Below are 23,387 nucleotides of genomic sequence, written 5' to 3'. Positions count from 1 at the left end.
AACAGGAGTAGGCCATTCAGCCCCTCGTGCCTGCTCCGCCATTTGATAAGAACATGGCTGATCTGTTATCTAACTTCATACACCTGCCTTTGGCCCATATCCCTTAATACCTTTGATTGCCAAAAAGCTATCTATCTCAGATTTAAATTTAGCAATTGAGCTAGTATCAATTGCCATTTGCGGAAGAGCGGTCCAAACTTCTACCACCCTTTGTGTGTAGAAATGTTTTCTAATCTCGCTCCTGAAAGGTCTGGCTCTAATTATTAGACTGTGCCCCCTACTCCGAAAATCCCCAACCAGCGGAAATAGTTTCTCTCTATCCACCCTATCCGTTCCCCTTAATATCTTATAAACTTCGATCAGATCACCCCTTAACCTTCGAAACTCTAGAGAATACAACCCCAATTTGTGTAATCCCTCCTCGTAACTTAACCCTTGAAGTGTGCATACATATGCGCACACACACACAAAAAAAAAGTTTTGCAGCCTTTAGATTTCCAAGCTTTTCCAATTGATTTCACTGGAGTCCATACCTTGCGTTAAAACCTGACATCAATAACGGTAGTATGTGCAAATCATCTTGTGACAGGAAGGGGGGATGTTTTACAATTGAATACTAAGCCAGGAGCATAATAGGACCAGTAAAAAGAAGAGATGATTTTATTGAGAACCACACATTTCACTGTGGTACAGCAGTAATGGTGGGGGCCTTCAGCTACCCTAATATAAATTGGGGAAAAAAAATGTAAAGGGCAAGGAGGATGGAGAATTCCTAAAATGTGTACAGGAGAACTTTCTTAATCAGTATGTTTCTAGACCAAGGAAGGAAGCAGTGCTGGATCTAGTTCTAGGGAATGAAGTAGGGCAAGTGGAGTATCTTTCAACATCTGGGTAATAGTGATCGTTAGATAATTAGGTCTAAAATAGTTACGGAAAAGGACAAAATAAAAATCAAAGGTGAAAATACCCAACTGGAAGAGAGCCAATTTCAGTGAGTTGGAATGGGAACAAAGATTGGCCAAAAAAACCCACAGTAAATGAGCAATGGCAGGCCTTCAAGGCAGAGATGGTTCAGGTACAAACCAATCATATTCCCACAAGGAGGGAAGGTGGGGCATCCAAAACACATCCAAAAAGTAAAAAGTTAATGGAACGGTGGGGCCAATTGGGGGACAAAAAAAAAAATGGAATCTTCTTGTGGAGGCAGAGGTACTGAATGAGTATTTTGCATCTGTCTTCATATAAGAGGGTGAAGTTAATGTCACAGCATAATAGGAGGAAGTAGTGATATTGGATAGGCTAAAAACGGATCGAAGTGGTGCTAAATAGGTTGGCATCGCTCAAAGTTAACAAGTCAACCGGTCCAGATGGGATGCATCCTACTCTAGTGAGGGAAGCATCCTAGGTTGTTGAGGGAAGCTAGGGTGGAGATAGCAGAAGCACTGACCACAGTCTTTAAATCCTCCTTGGATAAGGGAGTGGTGACAGAGGACTGGAGGATTGCAAATGTTACACCCCTGTTCAGAAAAGGGGAGGGGGATAAACCTGGTAAATACAGGCAAGTCAATCTAACATCAGTGGTGGGAAAACTACGAGAGATCATAGTCAAGGACAAAATTAATTCTCACTTGGAGAAACATGGGTTAATAAGGGACAGCCAGCACGGATTTATTAAAGACAAATTGTGTATGACTAACTGGATTGAGTTAGTTCTTTGATGAAGTAACAGAGGGCTGATTAAGGTAATGTAGTAGATGTTGTATATATCAAATGCCTTTTGGAAGTCCATAAAGTACCACATAGACTTATTCAGGATTAAAGGGACAATGTTAACTTGGGTACATAATTGGCTACGGGATAGGAGGCAAAGAGTAGTGGTGAACGGATGTTTTTCTAACTGGAGAGAAGTAAGCAGTGGGGTCCCCCAGGGGTCGGTATTAGGACCATTGCTTTTCTGGTTATATATAAATGACTTGGGTATAGAGAGTACAATTTCGAAGTTTGTGGATGATACAAAACTTGGCAACATAGTAAATAGCGAGCAGGATAGTAGCAGACTTCAGGAGGACAGACTGGTGAAATAGGCAGACACATGCAGATGCAATTTTTAATGCAGGTAAGTGCAAAGTGAAGCACTTTGGGAGTAACAATATAGAGAAGCAGTATAATCTAATGGTACTACTTTGAGTGGGGTGCAAGAGCAGAGGGTGCATATTCATAAATCTTTGAAGGTGGCGGGGTAAGTTGATAAGACAGTTAAGAAAGCGTGGCTTTGTAAATAGGGGCACTGAGTACAAAAACAAGGATGCCATGCTAAATCTTAACAAATCACTGGTTAGGCCTCAGCTGGAGTATTGTACACAATTCTGGGCACCACACTTTAGGAAGGATATCAAGGTCATGGAGAGAGTACAGAGGAGGTTTACCAGGATGATACCAGGGGTGAGGGACTTCAGTTATGTGGAGAGATTGGAGAAGCTGGGATTGTTCTCCTTAGAGCAGGGACAATTAAAGGGAGACATGATAGAGGTATTCGCAATAATGAGGGGCTTTGATAGAGCAAATAGAGAGCAACTATTTCCTTTGACAAGTGGGTTAGTAACCAAAGGTCACAGATTTAAAATAATTGGCAAAAGAACTAGAGGGGAAATGAGGAGAAATTTTTTCACACAAAGCATAGTTAAAATCTGAAAGGCACTACCTGAAAGGGTAGTGGAAGCAGATTCCATAGGAATTTTCAAAAGGCAATTGGACATGTACTTGAAGACTAATTTGCAGGGTTATGGGGAAAAAGCTGGGGTGTGCGACTAAATTGGATGCTCTTTCAAAGAGCCGGTACAGCATGATGGGCTGAATGGCTGCCTTCTGTGTTGTAAGATTCTATGATTTTATAGGTTAGGTGTCAACGCTCCCAAGTAAGACAACATAAAGGTGCCGTCATAAAGCTTGAACAACCCCAGGGGAAATCAGATGATTCTTAGCAAGAAGACTGGTCAAGATCTGCAGTCCTTGGTGTTCGCATATTACAAGCCAGTTGACTCAGATATCATTGCTCAACCCTCACTCATACCTTAAAAAGTAGTCTGAATTAGGGAAGGAGAAATGGGGATGGGGGAAAATGGAACAGAATGAATATATAGCACTTCTCATTTTTACTTCTCTCATGTACATATGAAAAAAAATTGAAAGCACTTGCATTATGTATGAGGCACTTAGACTCTCTGGACTACTACCCAAGCTGTCAGTGAGCATCTTCAAGGAGAGAACATAGACTGGGATGTATGCCCCAACTAGCACATTTTGGGGGGGTGGGAAGGGAGGGGAAAGAGACGGTGAAGAGATAGTGAGACTACACAGAACTGCAGATGGAAAGTCATGCTATAACCAAATCAATCATAATCCAGCAGTCAGCAGCTTAGTAAGGGGTTACTATAAGAGCTGTTACACTAACAGCACTTTCCTACACCTGTTTTTGTTTAATTTTACATTTAACAATTAATATGGTTAATCCTGGGAGTCAATCCTTTTAGCTGCATGTTTTTCTTGGTAGTATATGCAATTCTGATGGTCTGACAATGTTCAGTGACATCTTAAAAAAGATCTATCTTGCCAATTGGAGGCACTGGAAAACATGTTTGTGCTCGCCAAGGTGCAAAGGACACTCCGTACTCAGATTACCTCTGGTGAAAGGTTACTTCTGCCTTATGTGGGATTCTGCCAGCTTTTCCCTTTCCCTACAATCAACACATTGCAAACAAAATCACAGGACAGGAAAGTGTCACTACAGAAGAACTGAACGGAGACAAAGTGAAAGAACACAAATTAAAAGACATGTCACTTTAGAAAAGGGAAAAATTAAACAGCTCAGTGTTATTTGTTGTAATGCGTTGTACAGTGACAATTTTTGAAATACTTGCTGATAAATAGAAGGGAGAAAAGCTTTACTACAATTAAGTTATTGAGCTTTTTTCTTGCAAAATAGAGCAAATGAAAAAGTTCCCCTCCTTGGTAGTGTATAAATACATAACCTGATATTACACAAACAGAGATCATCCCATTCAATTCCTGGTTTGGGCTAAGTTGGCTGATTTCAGCCAAGGTGGGGAGACTTTGACTCTCTGCCCTTTCAATTCTTCAAAAATAGAGTTTCTTCCAGTATATCTCAATCTAACAACCAGAGTACCACCGGTTACCTTTGATGGTTCCACCTTGGCCCTTGCTCTATCAACATTGCAAGCTGAAGGAGGGAAAGAAGGAAAAGGACCACTGCAATGGAGGATCTCATGTACATCCAAACATTTGAGATCTTTTTAAATATGTGATGCATTAAAAAAAGTTATGCAAAGCATTTTCTTTTTAAATTGGGAAACCAATGAGAAGAGCAAAAGGCCCATAGTTTAGGACGAGTTAAAAATTAGTGTTTTTTTTTAAATATAAAAAGACCAAGTAATTAGAAAGCAGTGCTAAGGTAATTTCAAGCTTCAGTTTTAAAAGCTTGGAAGTGGTTGGAGGAAGGAAAGAAGGAGTAAGGAATGCCACAATTTTGAAAAATACATTGCACCTTTCATGACCTCAGGGCATTCCCAAGCACTTTACAGTCAATAAAATACTTCTGACATGTAGTCACTGTTGTAATGTAGGAAACACAGCAGCTAATTTGCACACAGCAAGGTCCCTAAAACAGCAATGCGAGAAGTGGCTGTAAAGCACTTTGGGATGTCCCGATGTCATGAAAGGTGCTCTATAAATTCAACTCTCTTTCTTATCTGTTTTCAGTGGTGTTGGTTGAGGGACAAATATTGGCCAGGGCACCAGGGAGAACTCCTCTGCTCTTCTTACGAATAGCGCCATGGGATCTTTTACGTCAATCTGAGGGGACAGATGGGGCCTTGGTTTAACGTCGGATCTGAAAGACAGCACCTCCCGACAATGCAGCACTCACTCAGGACTGCACTGGAGTGTCAGCCCAGATTTTGTGCTCAACTCTCTGGAGTGGGACTTTTATACAGCTTAGAAGGAAGAAGAAAAAGTTAAGTATTGACTTTAATAGTTTTGATAAAGTAAAGACAAGGCGGTTTGAGAGAGAGATGGCTAGACCAGACGTGAAAGAGGGACAAGTATCATCTTGTATCCTGTCCAGGAGTGAGAGCAAGGTGTTAAGGGGGAGCAGTGCTTATATCGTGAAAAGATTTGGGTTTATATGCAAATTAAGAGGTTTGTTTTAAGGGAAAAGCGTGTGGTGCAAGTGGAAACTAAACTTTAGAGGCAGTTATGTAATGGAGATGTAGCTGTTCCATTTGAGGCCAGGAGATAGTGAGGCCAACAATCCCAATAGATCAGGTACTACAGGTAGAACCAAAGATAAGATGTGGTAGCTGCTGGTTAGATTAAGAGACACAGGTCTAAAATTTTAAAAAAGAATGTTACTGCCCCATTGAAGGGCATGAGGAGATCTAGGTGCAGTGATTCAGCTATTCCACTTAACAAAATTTGAATAAATTCCTTGGAGTTTATTCAACTCATCAATGAACGATTGTTTTATTTTCTCCTCTTTCCCTTCTCAGCTAGGATTGGCCTTTTCTTTATGGCCTTTTTCAACTGCGCCACACAATAGGCCAACAAGCTGTGCAATTCTGTAAGCACTGGTCTGCCATTTTATTACTTTTCTCATTCTTTTGCTTCCTCACCTCAACCCAAAAGAAATGCATATGATTTTTAAAATTTGAGTAAACACAAATCCATATAGCAGCATATCTGGATCTGGTAAATCTCACCCAAAAGGCAGGCGAGCCAATCCAAAGTTCAAGTTTTAGCTGGCACTGGTGCCTGTGACCCACTTCTGTTCCATGTCTGTATATAACAAAGGTCAGACACAAGGCAGCATTTATACACAGCTGCATATCTGCAGGTATCTCTCACATGCTTCAGTTTACTTTGTTTTTCAAAGTGTAGTTCTTTGTATACAACAGGCCCTTCAGCCAGCTGTACAGGAACTCCATTAGGTTAGCAACTGGAAGTCTGCCATTAGTCAAAGGTTAACTTGCCCAAGAATTTCAAAATATTTTAATTCGTATCTTCTAAAAATTATACAACTACAAAAGAAGAAAAAGATGGGGACCAGATGATGGAAAGATGAGAGTTCTTAAAGAAAGAAGTACTTTCATTTACAGTGAAACGTGTAAATTAGAGGCATCCAAGGGACTTGCATCAGGTGTCTTTTTTTGCAGGTGTCCTTATTTTCAGAATGGTCATCGTATGCTGGGATCTGCTACATTGGCAGTCTGCAGAGGCCAAGGTGGCTGTTGTACAGCAGAGTGCCTGGGAGGTCCCAGCCAAATTGGGTTGGGGGGGGGGGGGTGGAAATTAACGTCCTGCAGACTATCTGGGGCCCCCTCCCTCCGTGTGCTGCAGCTGCTAATGTTTGAAGTGCTGGGGGTGAGTAAGGGGGGCTGTTAGCAGCTCATCATTACCTGACGTACTGGTGTTGCCCGGTCCAGTTCCTGGCTTTTGTCGAATGGGGTGTTCTTTACCCAGCATCCATCGTGGCAAAGAAGCTGCTGTATCCCCGGAGTGACTATCAACAGCGACTAGCACATGCGCACTCGGGCCCCGGCCACACATGCGCAGCCTGATGTATTGCGCTGTGCATGCGCATTTTAAGTCACCAACTGCCCTCACTGCCCCTACAAAGGGTTGGGTGAGTACTCTCCTCCCACATCCTGTCGGTTGGCAATAGCAGGATGGGGTTGTGCTACATTGCAGCACACGGAGGGAGGGGGCCCCAGATAGTCTGCAGGACGTTAATTTCCCTTCCCCCCCCCCCCCCCCCCCAACCCAATTTGGCTGGGACCTCCCAGGCACTCTGCTGTACAACAGCCACCTCGGCCTCTGCAGACTGCCAATGTAGCAGTAGACGCCTGGGATAGAACCGTGCAAGCATTCAATCCCAGAGATAAAGCAGTTTCTCTGCCGCTATGGATACTGGGTAAAGAACTCTCCATTCCACAAAGCCATTTGTTTCACTCGCTGCCGCCTCTTGCAGACCCGTGTTTTAAGTTGCAAGATTAAACAGAAAATAAACTGAAATCACATCCCACTGGCAGGACTTGGTGCATTGAAAGTTGTCTGTAGTTTGTAATTTGAGAGTGTCTGTGGTTTCAAGATGCAGCTTGTATTTGTTACATAAGAACATAAGAACATAAGAAATTGGAGCAGGAGTAGGCCAATCGGCCCCTCGAGCCTGCTCCGCCATTCAATAAGATCATGGCTGATCTGATCCCAACCACAAATCTAAAGAACACAAGAAGTCGGAGCAGGACCCGGCCACACAGCCCCTGGGCCCTCTCCGCCACCCACAGGGCATTGACCGATCCGAACTCAGCTTCATGTCCAATTTCCTGCCCGCTCCCCATAACCCCTAATTCCCTTTACTTCTAGGAAACTGTCTATTTCTGTTTTAAATTTATCTAATGATGTAGCTTCCACAGCTTCCTGGGGCAGCAAATTCCACAGACCTACCACCCTCTGAGTGAAGAAGTTTCTCCTCATCTCAGTTTTGAAAGAGCAGCCCCTTATTCTAAGATTATGCCCCCTAGTTCTAGTTTCACCCATCTTTGGGAACATCCTTACTGCATCCACCCGATCAAGACCCTTCACAATCTTATATGTTTCAATAAGATCGCCTCTCATTCTTCTGAACTCCAATGAGTAGAGTCCCAATCTACTCAACCTCTCCTCATATGTCCGCCCCCTCATCCCCGTAACTACTTGGGACCGTCAACAAGTGGCCATTTTTGGGAGTGTCCGTTAGTACAGGTTTCACTGTTTATAGCACTGCATGACCTTAGAACATCCCAAAGTGCTTTACAGCCAATGAAATACTTTTTGAAGTGTATTCACTGTTGCAATCGGTCATGGCAGCCAATTTGCATACGGCAGGGTCCCACAAACAGCAATATGATTGTGACCAGATCTGTTTTTAGGTGTTGGTTGAGGGGTAAATAATGCAAAGTGGTGTTCCACAAGGATCAGTGCTGGGACCACTGTTGTTCACTATTTACATAAACGATTTGGGCTCGGGAATCAGAAGCACAATTTCAAAATTTGCAGACGACACCAAATTAGGCGATATAATTAACACCGAGAAGGACTGCAACAAAATACAGGAAGACACTAATAAACTTGCAGAATGAGCTGTAATTGGCAAATTAATTTCAATATAGATAAGTGTGAGGTGGTACATTTTGGTAGGAAGAAGAGAGCCACATACTGCTTGGATAATAAGAGTCTAAACAGGGTAGAGGAGCAGATGGATCTGGAGGCACAGTTATACATATCGCTAAAATTAGCAATAGATGTTAATAAGGCCATAAAAAAAGCAAACCAAGCACTGGGGTTCATTTCTAGAGGGAAAGAATTGAAAAGCAGAGAAGTTATGTTAAACTTGTATAGAACCTTGGCTAGACTGTGAGCCGTTCTGCTCTCCATATTATAAAAATATAGAAGCACTGGAAAAGGTGCAAAAAAGATTTACTAGGATGATACCAGAACTGAGAGGTTATACCTATCAAGATTGAACAGGCTGGGGCTCTTTTCTCTAGAAAAAAAGATTGAGGGGTGATCTGATAGAGATCTTTAAGATTATGAAAGGGTTTGATAGGGTAGACAGAGAGAAGATGTTTCCAGTTACAGGGGAGACCAGAGGCCATAAATATAAGATAGCCACTAATAAATCCAAAAGGGAATTCAAGAGAAACTTCTTCCCCCAGAGAGTGGTTAGAATATGGAATTCGCTAGCACAAGGGAATAGTTGAGGCGATTAGCTTAAATGTATTTAAGGGAAAGCTAGATAAGTACATGAGGGAGAAAGGAATAGAAGGATATGCTGATCGGGTTAGATGAAGTAGGGAGGGAGGAAGCTCATGTGGAGCATAAATATCAGCATGGACCTGTTGGGCCAAATGGCCTGTTTCTGTGCTGCACATTTTACATAATGTAATTCTATGTAAAATATTGGCCAGGACACCAGGGAGAATTCCCCTGCTCTTCTTCAAAATAGTGCCATGGGATGTTTTGTGTCCACCTGAGAGGGCAGACAGGGTCTCTGTTTAACATCTCATCCAAAAGACAGCGCCCCCTCAGTACTGCACTGAGTTGTCAACCTAGATTATGTGCTCAAATCCTTGGAGTGGGACTTAAACCCACAACCTTCTGACTCAGGAGAGAGTGTGCTACCATGGAGCCATGGCTGACACTAACATATTATATCCTTCAAACAGAGCCGAAAATGGACTTTAATCATATCCAGGAATAATATTCCAGGTCTGAAGGGGTTAATTATAAGATCCACTGCCAGATTGAAAATAAGAAAAAAATAAATTGGGAATTGCAACCAATGACCTAAACTTCAAGTTTAAAAATAATGTTCTTCATTGCATTCATAGTGCTTTGAAGGATTGAGAAACAATTTTCCTATATAAAACAATTTTGGTCAAAGATCGAGTTTAGTTAAATTTAACATGCCCAACTGATTGTCCACTAGAACATACAAAGTCATTTTACTGTTTCAATCACTCTAATCAACATCAAAGATTTACAAGAGCAGTAGGGATTGATCAACCAGGGGTTTTCCTTTCCCATGGGAAAGTTCACTGGACAGTTTTGCTTTGCTGTTCCCTCCCCCCAACAAAGATCCAGCTGAGAATGGATATTTACTGCGTGGAGAAATCTTGGGTGTGAACCCACATCCTAAGCTTCAATTTCATTCAAAACTCCTACTGTTCGTAGTGCACTAACACAATGAAGTGCTCATGAAAAAGGATTAAATTGTCAGCTGTATTTGAACAGTTTACAGAGCTTTATGGACCAGCCACACCCCCTCACATTTTAAAAAAAAATATAGCTTATAGGAACAAGCAAACTGCCTTGGAATGAAAATATGAGAAAATTCCAGAGCCTCTTCCCCTTTCCAGTCTCCTGGTTGTGAGAACAAGTCTGTGCCACTGACAAACTGAATTTACTTTGAAAGCCAGTGAAAGCAGTCAAGCAAAAAAGATGAAAGTGGGTGATAAAATGTAGGGAGCACCATGCTGAGCACACCCCAGGAGCTCAACCATACAACATCTGATCATTAATGTCCAAAGCTCTGGCCTCACGCCAAGCTTCACCGCACAGCCGCAAAACTCAGAAGCAGGGAGGAAGGGAAGGGGGGAAAGCACTGTGATGCTGCAAACCAGGCAAGCAGCCAAACAATTCCACACAAGTACTGCAGGCTTACCTGTCTGATGCCATTCTCAAAGGCCCGTATTGCAAGGGATGCTGGGCCATCCACAGTCTTTCCATCGTCATCTGGTCCCCAGCTGGCGCTGTAGATGTGAATATGCTGAGGGTTCAGACTGAGAGACTTTGCTTCCACCATATCTGTGACATCACCATCCAGCATGCGAACACCTAATCAAATTTCAACAGGTTAAAGATGACCCTAGCACAATTGCATGTACAGTACTTCCACAAATGGCACATTAGTCATTAAAGAATAACTGTCTAGAGGGAGGAAAGTCGAGTACTTTCATTCAAATTACTCTCCAATTTTATACTGCAAAGCAATTTTACATTAAAAATTTGATTTATTTAAAATAGATCAATTATTTCCCCCTCACCGGGGGCACTTGCCAGATGAGGTCATCTCTTGCTCCCCATTAAACTATCCTGTAAGTCACTGGTGGAATACATCCTGAAACAGCCTGCTAAAACCATTCCAGGAATTTTGGTGGGGGGGGGGGGTTCAATGTTTTCGAACCAGTGTGAACACACATCCAAAGGCACCTGAACATGGAAAAGCATACTATTGGCCAGGTACTTTGCATTATTTTTTCTGGCTGAAGAGTAAAAGTATAGAAAAAGTTAAGAATTTCAACTCAATCAATGGTGGTACAAGATCATAATCCTGAGGCAGAAGATCACAATCTGAAGCATGAGACTCCTGCCACATGCAGAGGTGTCTGTATACTGAACAAACAGGCTCAGTTATATGCTGAAGTTTGACAGACTGGGTGGGGAGGAAGGGAAGAGCATTTTTATAGCACTTTTCACAACCTCAGGACATCCCAAAGCACTTTACAGCCAATGAAGTACTTTTTTGAATTGTAGTCACGGTTGTAATGTAGGAAACACAGCAGCCAATTTGCACACAGCAAGCACCCAAAGAGTTGGCAAAGTAAATATAATCTGGATTTCAAAGATCCCAGAAACTATGGCCCTTAAATTATTCTCTGGGACAGCAGTGTATAAAATCTAAAAGCAGGTGTGTGAAATTTCTTTGCTATTTTAGCAGAGGAAGCCATATCTAACAAATCCTTTAAGCATTCTTATGCAATTATCCCACTATGTAGTTTCAGGGTCTAAATTTCCATTGGAAAATTCAAATTCGGACTCCCACAAAATGTTTAACCCAATCCTGTCTGTATTAGGTTTAATTACTTCAGCTGGACCACCATTTCAGTTGGCTGTACAACTACTACATTATTGGAATACTATTTGTATTAGGCAGACTGGGAGTTAGCTTGCTGAGTTATTTTCAGATTTATATTTGTGTGAAACCAATTCTCCAACAGGTGAAACTAGAATCTTGACACTAATGAAGTCAATTAAACACAAAGGAATGTTCCACACTACACTTCTCTGACCTCTCAACATGAAACAGCCCAAAGCTTTGTTACAGAGTATCAATCAAGTTAATAAATAATGCGGTATTGCAGAGGTTAGGATAGTTCACCAGCAGGACAAAATTGCAGAATCCTTCAATTGGTCCACACTCAATTTTGCAATAAAGATAGAGGCCATTACTATTCAATCACAGCTTGGTGTCTTCAGGTATCTGGCAGCTTATTAAAAAATTGAACCAATTGCCACCAGTAGCTAAGCTCTCATTGCTATTAAAACACTTAACAGGAATACTTGTCGACACCCTGCTTGAGCAATTCAGGAGAATATCCTCAGTCAGAACACACACCACTCAGTTAAAAAATCACTAAAGATTCAATGCATGAATCATTCATGCCCTGCAGGTATATTTATGCATCATTCATAGGTTGTCCTTTATATTTAAATGCCCTCTACATGCTATCATTCTGTCTTACGTGAAAAAGACAAAGAAAAAGATCCTGCATTTATAAAGCACCTTTCACAACCTCAGGATGTCCCAAAGCACTTTACAGCCAACAAAGTATTGCCACTGTGTTTCCTACATTACAACAGTAGCTGATTTGAGCACAAGGTCCCACAAACAGCAATGAGATAACGACCAGATAATGGCCTAGAATTTTGGGCACGCACAAGTTTGGGTGTATGCGGGAGGGTTTCTGAACGGTGAGACCCGAGGCGTACTCTATCTTCAGCCTCATTACCATCGAGCCAGCAATCTTCAGACAGTAACAGTCAGCTTACCGACGAAGCAGAAGGAAGATTGGGCCACTGCAATACCAGCAGGCAGCGGCCCGCGATCTTTGAACGTGGGGTTGGGAGAAGCACTCCCCCCTGCGCCACATTCGGGTAAATATATTTTTTAATCTTGCTATTAGGCCAGATGTAGACCTAGTTTTCCTGAGTGCAACCAGCGCTGGCTGCCTCAGGGTAAACCAATCTTGCGGTGGGGTGCCTCAAACAGGAGTTGGGCCCCTTATTTGCATAAACTAAAAGGTCCAATGCCTGCTATCAGGCCATTTAGTGCCAAATTTCTAGACCAGTCTTTTTTTTAATAAAAAAGTGATTTTTTTTAAAATTTCAAAATATACTTTATTCCATCAAATTTGAAGATACACAGTTAAAGCAAAAAGATACAAAATGCAGCAAAGCAGTTCAAGGCGACTACATTGCAGATTGCACTATGCACGATATCATTGTTACAATTTTACAACACCGTACATATTTTCAAATACATTCTGTACAATACAAGGTGGGGTGGCTTTATACGGTGGCCTTTACCCATAGAGCCTTTGTGTAGGCTGCACCTCACTTCAGTGTGTCCCGTAGCACATACTCCTGGACCTTGGAGCGTGCCAGTCGGCAACACTTGGTTATGGACAGCTCCTTCAGCTGGAAGACCAGCAGGTTTCGGGCAGACCAAATGGCCTCCTTCACCGAGATGATGTCTTCCAGCCACAGTTGATACCGGTCTCGGCATGCGTCCCAGGAAACAGCACATGGAGCACAGTGTCCTGCGTTATCGAACTGTTGGTGTTCATCCCCAACACATCTCTCTCCTCACCCTCTGCGCGAACGGGCAGTCCATCAGGAGGTGGACAACGATCTCGTCCCGCCACAGCCTTGAGGGCAGCTCGCAGTGATACGGAGATTCCGCGCTTGTTGGAAGGATCACACTGGGAGAGCCCTTCTCACCACCATCCAAGCTACATCCTGCTGCCAGTTGGTCAGTTCTGGCGAAGAGACCTTCTGCCAAATGGCAGCGACAGTCTGGTTGGGGAAATGCCCGATCTAATCAACCCTCTCCTTTCCTCGCAGGACATTCAAACGTTCCATGTCAACCACTGTCTGACAGCCCTGTGGTCGAAGGGGTTCCTCCTCAGGAACTTCTCCACCTGGGACAGGTTGTTTGGGGGGGGGGGGGGGGGGGGGGGAGGGAGGGGGTCCACCTGTTCGGGACACCCTGCACCTGCTCAGCCAGCCTCAGCCTGCCTCAGCCTTCTCAGTCTGTTGAACAGGTAGAAACTCAGCACATAATGACACTTGATGTTTGTGTACTGGGGCTCCACAGACACCAAGGCAGCCACGCCACAAAAGGTGGCCATCAGGATCAAAGTGGCATTGGGGACACTCTCTTTCCCCACCCACACTTTGTCTGGGGGCTTGTACATGGTGTCCCTGCAGACACTGGGACCTCCAGACCAAGTGAAAGATAGTTCGGGTGACTGACAGCGGAGTTGTGGGGAATGGGCCAGACCCTGGCCACGTACAGTTACACCGCAAGTACCTCACACCTTATCACCAGGTTTCTGCCGGTTATGGAGGGGGATCGCCCCATCCACATACCAAGCTTCTGTTTGGCCTTGGCGATCCTCCCAGTTCTTCATGCGGGCCAGAGTCCCTTGAACCAGGTTCCCAGCACCTTCAGGTAGTTGGACCAGACAGTGAAGGGGACAAAGGATCGGTTCTCCCACCTGTGTAATAGCATGGCCTCGCTCTTACTTCGATTCACTCTGCCCCCGGAGGCCAGCTCGAAACATTTGCAGATGCCCAGTGTGTGTGGACTGAATGCTGATCGGAGCAGAAGACAGTGACATTGTCCATGTACAGGGAAGCCTTAACCAGAGAGCCTCCACTGCCTGGGATCGTCATCCCCGATATCTGCGTCCTTCCTGATGGATGCAGCAAACAGCTCAATACAACATACGAACAAGACTGTGGAGAGAGGACAGCCCTGCCTGACTCCAGATCTGATCGGAAAGCTCTCTGACTCCCAACCATTGATTCGGACTTCGCTATGGATTTTGAAGTGATGTTGGTTGAGGGATAAATACTGGCCAGGACACCAGGGAGAACTCCCCTGCTCTTCATCAAATAGTGCCAGGGAATCTCTTATGTCCATCCCAGAGGGCAGATGGGGTTTCAGTTTAACATCTCATTCAAAAGACAGCATCTCCAACAGTGCAGCACTCCACTGGAGTGTCAGCCTAGATTTTGTGCTCAAGTCTCTGGAGTGGGACTTGAACCCATAACCTTCTAACTCAGAGACAAGAGTGTTACCACTGAGCCATGACCAATAATTCAATTTAATTAAATTGTTCAATTTAAGCTTATTCATTTCTAAACACAAAACATCAGGTCCAAAGCCATCATTTCAGTCTCATGAACAAAATAATATTTATTCATGTTTTTTTTTTGGGGGGGTGCACTGCAATACATACAGACGTTAGCCAATCCAAAAACAGCTATATTAAAGTTCTCTTGTGGCAGCTAGAAAGGAAGAAGGTTCTTCAAACAGCTGAAGAGGATTGAAGGAAGGACTGGGAAACTGGAGTCACTGAATGTAGCAAAAAAAGGAAATTCTATTTGGGTCAGGGCCAGCACAAAAAGGAACTAAGCCTCAAGGAATCTCTTTTCCTGCTCTTCCCACCACTAAAAGCTAAGGATGAACTTATTCCTTACAATCCTTCATGAAGATGTTAGATGGATTTCTTGAAAACAAGTTGATCATAGTATATGGAAGGAGGTTATTCTAGAAGACATTGCATGGATATCAGACCTCCTGGTGCTTGCCTGATTCTCTCCATTCCCCCATGTGGGCAAATATTTAAATAGGACTCCTGAACTGACTACAGATCTCTAACTTTTTGCCTCTCCCAGGAGGTAGGGGAAGGATGATTGATGAAGGAGCAAGAAATCAGGAGCAGAGTGGCAAGAATGTATGCAGCTGATGGCCTGCTCATCCTAGATAAATGTAAACAAGCCGGCAGTTAGTCTACTGCAAGCTATATACAAAACTATAGAAAAACAGCAGACACTTGGTCAAAAAACAAGGAAACCCAGCCATGTGGAGGATAGTGCCCAGCTCAAGTCTGCACCTTGACAGATCCTGTAGCAAAAAATAGTGGCTAGATTGGTGTTTGCATCAATATTGTTCAATTTTGAATTACACCCAATCCAGTCTACAGTAACCTAAAATGGATAGTAGCTAATGTTGCATGCTTGTGGCACGCTTTAAACTATTTGTTGGCTGTGCAAACATTTACAACACAAACAGGCCATTCGGCCCAAATGGTCTATGCCAGCGTTTATACTCCACACAAACCACCTCCCACTCCAATTACTTCTTCCACCCCTGCAGTCATATCCTTCTCTTCCCTTCCCCCTCATGGATATAGCACACCTCTGCTTAAAATGCATCAATGCAACCTGCTTCAACCATTCCATGTGGCAACAAGTTCCACATTCTCACCATTCTCTGTGGAAAGAAATTCCTCCTAAATTCTTAATTTGATCTGTTAGTGGCTATCTTATATTTGTTCCCCATTGTTCAGGACTCACCCAAGTGGAAACAGTTTCTCCACATCCACCCTGTCGGACCCCTATTTGGTTTGCCTTTATATCTTACTGCTTCTCCCAATTATGTAAGCAGCACCTACAGATATGAATTTTATAGCCAGTTGCCCAGGTAACCATTACAGCTTTATCTGAACACCTCATCCAAAAAGGTAGTTGGGCAATAATAAACAAAGTTATTATAAAAACCCAGGGTGTTAACACCTAACTTGGTCTTGTGTCAGAAGCATCACCATTGTGTTTGTAGTATATGCACACCTTCATGTTCATTTTCATTAGATCTATACTTTGTTCATTGACCATCAGGTATTTCCCCTCCTTCCAATTTTCTTCCCTTTTCTGTCCCCCTTTTTTTTTTGAAACCTCTGAATCTTGGAGTTTGGTTCCACAGGAGCCAGCAGCCCTCCAGTACCTCACTCAAGTGGTCCCAGTAAGTTTTGGCAACCTAGTCAGCCACAGGGCAGGGGAGGCAGCAAGGGCACCACAGCAGAGCCCAATCCTGTCGACAAATGTGCTCTTTCCAACAAAGGCCTACCCTGGCTGATTTTTATCCCCCTCCTTTATCGAGGAGCTGAGCACAAAGGATTGAACAGGAGACCATCCTGGTCAGTATAGCTTAATATCATTTGCCCACTAAGAGCCATGAATTTTTAACATAAGTTTCTGCTAATGCAAAGAGCAATTTTTTCTTACACCAAAGTGAATTTTAAACCAGGTGAACCATTTCCCTCACACCGTCTTGAAAGTGGTTGCACTAGCAGCAAGTTTACTGCAGAGCCATGCAGCATTATTCAGGACTCTACGATGATTCAAATCAGCCACTTCAGCATTTCTGTTCTCCAACAAGCTAAGACATTAAGTTGGTGGTTTCCATGTTGATGATACAAAGCCAGAAAAATGGCCTGTTTATTAAACTGCACATTTAAGAATAGGATGATTCTAAATTGATCAAAATTCAGGTCTCGTGCAGAATGACCTTTCCAACCCGACCAGACCCAGAACTGATTTTGCACCTATCTGGCTGCAATGTAACTTTATTATAAGCCAATTCAGATTCCAGTTTATCACCCAATATGTAACAGTTATCCCACTGCGTGTTTTATGTTCAGGACGTTCCATGAGTCCATCCTCAAGCTTGGCTTTAAGAAAACAAAAATCAGTGGGATCAGATACTGGCCTTGATTTACAAATGCGCAGCACAATATAGTTAGCAGTTAAATACTGTCAAACACTGTTGTTTGAATTCAGCAGTAAAGCAGGAGGACAGCAGCATGAAATTGTTAAAGCCCCTTCTTCAGATTTCCAGCACCAGTTCATTTTTATCATGTGCATAGTTGGAGTTAGAGCTGACTGCACCTGTAACTGAGTAACAATGAAGACTTGTTTAATGACAAAGCGCCAAGAAAGTCCTGGCAATATCACTGTACACTTGACTTTTGTGGGTAACATTTCCAACCCTGCCAATCTGGCATGCTGGTGCATGCCACCTAGTATCAGGTGCATCTATTTTTCAGTTTAAAAAATTCAGGAAGCCACAGTTTTGAAATATAGATCAGTTGCTGAGACTAAGAAGTCTGGGCTCTCTCACCTTTCACATCCAAGTACTTTCATCAGGCAGTTACACATCAATCGTTCTGCGTCATTATGGAAACTACGTTTCCGCATAACTGGCAGCACCCAGATCGGAAGTACATGAACATTTTGTTGCCAGTTGGTTACCAGGTAACTAACTGCCATTACCTAAAATAGCAAACCTGGAGTTCTGTGCTTTATCTAAATGCTTCCACCCAACCCCTTTCAAAACATGGAGGTGTTGCTGCAGCAGGTCATGTTCCTGAAATAAATGAACTCGTTCACATAACCAGCTATCCAAGCAGCAATAGGTAGCCTTTGGACATCTGGGAAAAGCAGTTATCAATTGCCATCATACATATAAAAAATCTCCCACTTTGAAACTAGCTTTCAGAGATCTGTATGTTGAAAAATGTACTGTCCAATGTGGAACTGAATTATACACACCTAGGAAGGTCCCAGGTTTGCTTCATATTATGTTGTGTTGAGGTAACGCATCTGAGTCAGGCTCATCGAAGATGCCAAGATGTTCCCAGGCTAGGTATGGTTTAAAGTCAGATTTCTTGCTATGCAGGGATCCTTGATGGAAAATACATGCGAGAATAATAACAGTAATCAAAAAAGATAAATGGATGTTGGCCTTTATCTCAAGAGGATTGGAACACAAAGGGGAGAAAGTTACAGATGAGATAAAGGCCAACATTCATTTAGTTTCCTGATCAAGGCTCCCATCTGGAGTATTGCATTTAGTCTGGGCACTGCACCCAGGAAGGATATATTAGCCATAGAGCATGTACAGCACAGATTTACCAAATTGATACAGGGGCTTAAGGGGTTAAATTAGGAGGCAAAGTTCCATAAACTTGGGTTGTACTTCCTAGAGTTTAAATAGTTGAGGCGTGATTAATTGAAGTATTTAAAATGATAAAAGGATTTGATAGAGTAGATACAGAGAAGCTATTTCCTCTGGTGGGGGAATCCAGAATAAGAGGGCATCATCTTAAAATTACAGCTAAGCCATTCAGGAGTAAAACCAGGAAGCACTTTTTCCACACAAAGGATAGTGGAAATGTGGAATTCTCTTCCCTTTCTCTCCCCCTCCTCCTCCCCACCCCCAATAATGGAGTTGAGGTACAGATCAACCATGATCACTCTGGCATTCCCTCCCTAAACCTCCCCACCTCTCTCTCCTCATTGACGCTCCTTAAATCCTACCTTTGACCAAGCTTTTCATCACCTGTCCTAATGTCTCCTTTTTTGGCTCAATGAGAATTTTTTGTCTGATTGCACTGCTGTGAAGTGCTTTGGGACGTTTTACTACATTAAAAGGTGCTATATAAATATAAGTTGTTGTTGATCTAATTGAATGGCGGAACAGGCTCGAGGGGCTGAATGGCCGGCCATACGTTTCTATGTAACAGGATTGGGCTCAAGGCTTCAATGCCCTGTCCTCATGATTGAATACCCATCAAAACTCACGGTCTTGGTTCACTCATGAAAAATAACCACTTGGGTCAGGTTCAAAAGGACAGCTGCCACCAGCAGGAGGCAGTACCTCCAAAAGCAAACAAAAAACAGTATGTGAATGAGTAAAAAAAAACTAAGCATTAACTCTGGGTTACAATACAAGCAAATCAACATCATGAAGTAAACACTTGAGTGCTCTGAGGAGATAAATTATTTTGAATCTAGAGCTTTTCATTTAAGCCATGCACTAGGATAGACACCCCACCCCCTTCCAAGTGTACCAGTAAAATATTTCCCAGTCACCCCATGTGTGAGATTAGTTAATTAGTACTGACTTGAGCAGTTGGATGCTGTAGATTCAAATCCATTGTGCAGAAAAATGGGAGACGGCTCAAACCCATTTTTACTTTATGGCATTTATCAGTTGAGAGAGAAAGATGGCTTTCATCCAATCAGTCCGGAATGAACTTCTGATCTTGGTCCAAGAGGTGAACAAAAAGCATCCTGGCCCAATACCCCATCCATTCACTCCTTTTCTCCCCCTTGCCTTCCAGCCTTCAAATGTGTGTGTTTTTTTTCCAAAAATCAAAAAACCCCATCAATAAAGTCAGTGGAGCCACAAGAGGGAATTAAAATGCCAGCCATCCAAGCAGTGCAGGCCATTCTGTGCAAATGTTATTTGTTTCATTTCAAAATTTGAGAAAATTTCACAAACCTCCAATTAGGGCATTGTAAGCGACTCCTATTGTGCAGTGTGAATTGTTTGCAACAGCTGCCACCTCTCCTGCACACCGGGTTCCGTGCCTGTGGGCCACACAGAAGAAACAAAACATTACGCACTGGAGCCAGTGAAATTCCAACAGTACAGATCATTTCAGACGGGGAGAAAAGTACTAATGGTTAAATGTTATAAAACAGTTCTTCAATCTCACAAAGTACTGTCAATCCAAAAACATTGCAATTTCTGGCCATTATCTTTTATTAAGAGGGCTCACCCAGGTTAACAGCCATGGCAAGTCTCACTGCATTCTCTGCCCATTGTATAATCTCCATTTATTAAATATCTAACTATCCACATTTTTGTCTTTTCAAATGGGAGGCAGCAGTGGAGCGAAATCCTGTTCAGGAGCCAGGAGAGCAAAGATTCAGCTCAAAGCAGATTATATGACCTTGGGGCATTACAACGAAACCAAATTGTGTTGTGACTTCACATCTGTACAAGTGCACTTACACAGCAGGGGTCATAGGATAGCCACCAGGAGCATGAACTCTGAGGTCAATGTTCCCGTCCCAACCCAGGGGCACTGATGTTAACTGGAATACCCTTACCATCACCCTGGTTGAGATCATATTACGCAACGGGAATCGAGGAGGGGTTCTACCTAACCTGCATGGCTCAGCTGCTCATTGGTTAAATTGATAAGCCATCAGGGAAGCCAATCATACATTTTTAAATAAATATATGAAACTGAACCGTACCACTGAAAGCACTTTAAGACAACAATTCGAGCACCCGACAACTGCACTTCAAAAACAAACTGGTCTCTTTTTCCACAGTCACACTAAAATTCAGCTCTGTGGCCTAGCAATACCAAAATCAAGGACAACAATGGGTTTAATGCTGTAACCCTCATTTTATAAACTGCAGTTGTGGTTTATGGATAGAATCATTCAATAGTATAGTCAATTCTGCAACAGTACTGGAATCCCAAATGCATAATTAAAAACTGATTGGAATAATTGAGTCTAGAGGTAACAATGCTCTCCTGACCAGCCTCCCATCTTCTACCCTCCATAAACTTCAAGTTCATCCAAAACTCTGCTGCCTGTATCCTAAGTGACACCAAGTCCCGTTCACCCATCACCCCTGTGCTTGCTGACCTACACTGACTCCCAGACCACCAATACCTTGATTTTAAAATTCTCATCCTTGTGCTCAAATCAATCCATGGCCTCACCATCTCTGTAACCACCTTCAAACCTCAAAGAACTCTGCATTCCTCCAATCCTGGCCTTTTGTGCATCACCCACTCCCTTCACCCCACCATTGTACCATTGGCAGCCGTGCCTTCAACCACACAGGTCCTAAGCTCTGGAATTCCCTCCCTAAATCACTCCAACTCTCTCTCCTCCTTTAAGACGCTACTTAAAATCTATCACTTTGACCAAACTTTTAGTCACACATCCTAATATCTCCCTCTTTGGCTCGGTGTTAATTTTTGTCTGATTACGCTAGTGAAGCACCCTGGGGTGTTTTCCTACTTTAAGGGCGCTATATAAACACAAGTTGTTATTGATGGAATTGACTAGGTTGGAAAGAAAAAGATTTGGAATATTAATTCACAAGTAGTCCTTGTCGCATTTTACAACCTGCACGTCACTCAACTATTCCACAATGATCCTGCCATAGTGCAGTTATGGAACCCATCCAGTTTCATGGCTGCATCAAGCCTGGAACCCAGAGTGAGGATCTATAAAAAAATCAACACTGCTTGAAGTTAACAATTTTTTTTTTAAAAAAAGCTTTACTATTTTTTAAATAGTATAGAAATAACTGCAGTGAAAAACGAGCTAGAGAATGGTGGCTCAGACACATTAGGAAACCACAAAAATCATAGTAATTCCAAAAAGAGCTGTAGAGGCTGTATGAAAAGCAAGATTATCTGCATTTGGCATGGCATTTTTATGCCTTGAATGCAGATCAAAAACATCTCCCTGGGAAGAAGTCACTGGGACAGTGTTTCTCTCAGAAGTTTTATCCTCAAATCATGTGACCTCCATTCCCTTTAATGCATAAAAGCCCTCAGAACTGTCCTCAGTTCTTTTGAGCAATCTTGGTTCCAGCTACAGCAAAACAATTAAAAATGTTCAGACAAAAATCAAAGTTAGAAACAATGGGTGTGGTTGGGGGGGGGGGGGGGGTGGAAGAGATAGAATTGTAGAAGTGAGGTATGTGAAGGAAAAACTACATTGAAAGGATGAGAAGGACCAAATCTTAAATACCTACTCATTTGTGTGCAGGAAAAAAAGCACAGGTGGGCTCACTGATTTGTGTGAACATTGATGCTTAGTAAAAGCACAAGGACTACTTAATATATGATAATCTTATAAATGGAGTTTGACAATTCCTCACAAACTCGAGCTCAAATTGAATGAACTTTCATGATCAAGTGGCTGCTGACTCAACAGTTCACATCAAAAACAAATCTAGGTAACCATCTACAACTAAATGCTTGATGATGCAGTTAACTAAAATATCATTACCAAAGAAAACAAAGAACTGTTTAGGAGGACAGCAGCTGCAATACTGCTGATGGCAGTTGAAGTGGGGTGCAGGCTTACTAAGAAAACAATCTGTGGGCAGGAATACTATGCAGCATGTGACTTGAGCAAAAACCTCCAGAAAAGGAGTGCTGGCCCAGTTATACTCCCCATTGCTGAATGACAGACCTATTACTTAGATATACAGAGCATAAAATGAGCAGAGGTTACATGGCAAGGTACAAATTCCAAGTTCAACAAATGCAGAAAGTAGTAAATAGCTCAAGCAAAGTCACCAGTGATTTGCTGGGCTTCTCTAGTGCATTGTATGCACTGCACTGCATGACTGAACATAGAGTAAATAGCTTATATAGAAAAAATATTGTTTTATTAGAAACAAATGTTTTCATTTTAATGGCAATTAAATGAGGAGGCACCTTAGAGGGGCACATTCTGCGTGAAAAACTATTTGGCAAACTTCTAATTTATTTATAAATGTTTGATGCAATATCCTAGATTGCATCAACATTGTGTTGCTTTTGAGAGATGTTGGCAAAAATAATGTACAAATCTTCTGACACTCCTAACCCCAAAAGAAAAAATGTGTTTTCTCTTGAGTATGCCCCTTCAATTCACCCACATTTTCGACCTCAGGAAGGAAGGGCTAACATCATACGTTAAAACCTTTAGCAAGGAGTGAAGTTAGTACAATTCCCTTAAGTATCAAATGTGGAAGTGATATAGCAAACACCATTTATTGGTTCATCCACCATATAAAACTCCATTTTAAAAGTATTTTCAGTTCCAGTGAGATGTTGAGTTTCAGACTGGTTCTATGATAAATTATAAAACACATTTTATAGCTGAATGTATGCTTACAAGATTTGAGCAGCAATTTCAGTTCTCCCAGTGGAATAAAATTATACAAAATTAGACATTGGGGAAATAATTTTATCCCATATTGACAGCTTGCAAGACATGTTGGCCATCTTGCACATGCAAAGGCCAATGTCAGCTGTATTTAATAATTC

At 42.4% G+C, this 23,387-nt stretch overlaps 1 protein-coding gene and 1 long non-coding RNA gene across 3 annotated transcripts in view; one reads left to right on the top strand and one right to left on the bottom strand.

The window, feature by feature from the left end:
* Positions 1 to 23,387, bottom strand: part of pcsk5b (proprotein convertase subtilisin/kexin type 5b) — a 348,074-nt gene that overhangs the window by 245,103 nt on the left and 79,584 nt on the right. For both annotated transcript variants that reach the window (XM_067983096.1, XM_067983097.1), the window contains exons 6-7: positions 19,811 to 19,899; positions 10,277 to 10,449 (exon numbers count right to left, since the gene is read on the bottom strand). In XM_067983096.1, coding sequence (XP_067839197.1) covers positions 10,277 to 10,449; positions 19,811 to 19,899 — 262 coding nt within the window. The remainder of the gene's footprint in view (positions 1 to 10,276; positions 10,450 to 19,810; positions 19,900 to 23,387) is intronic.
* Positions 4,710 to 23,387, top strand: part of LOC137321005 (uncharacterized) — a 29,296-nt gene continuing 10,618 nt past the window's right edge. Inside the window, exon 1 of the long non-coding RNA XR_010962693.1 lies at positions 4,710 to 5,029. This is a non-coding gene — a long non-coding RNA (uncharacterized lncRNA). The remainder of the gene's footprint in view (positions 5,030 to 23,387) is intronic.

This window comes from Heptranchias perlo, chromosome 4 (genome assembly GCF_035084215.1).
Source record: "Heptranchias perlo isolate sHepPer1 chromosome 4, sHepPer1.hap1, whole genome shotgun sequence".
Taxonomy (NCBI): domain Eukaryota; kingdom Metazoa; phylum Chordata; class Chondrichthyes; order Hexanchiformes; family Hexanchidae; genus Heptranchias; species Heptranchias perlo.
The sequence above is the reverse complement of the archived record's forward strand: the minus strand, read 5'-3'. Positions and strand labels throughout refer to the sequence as shown.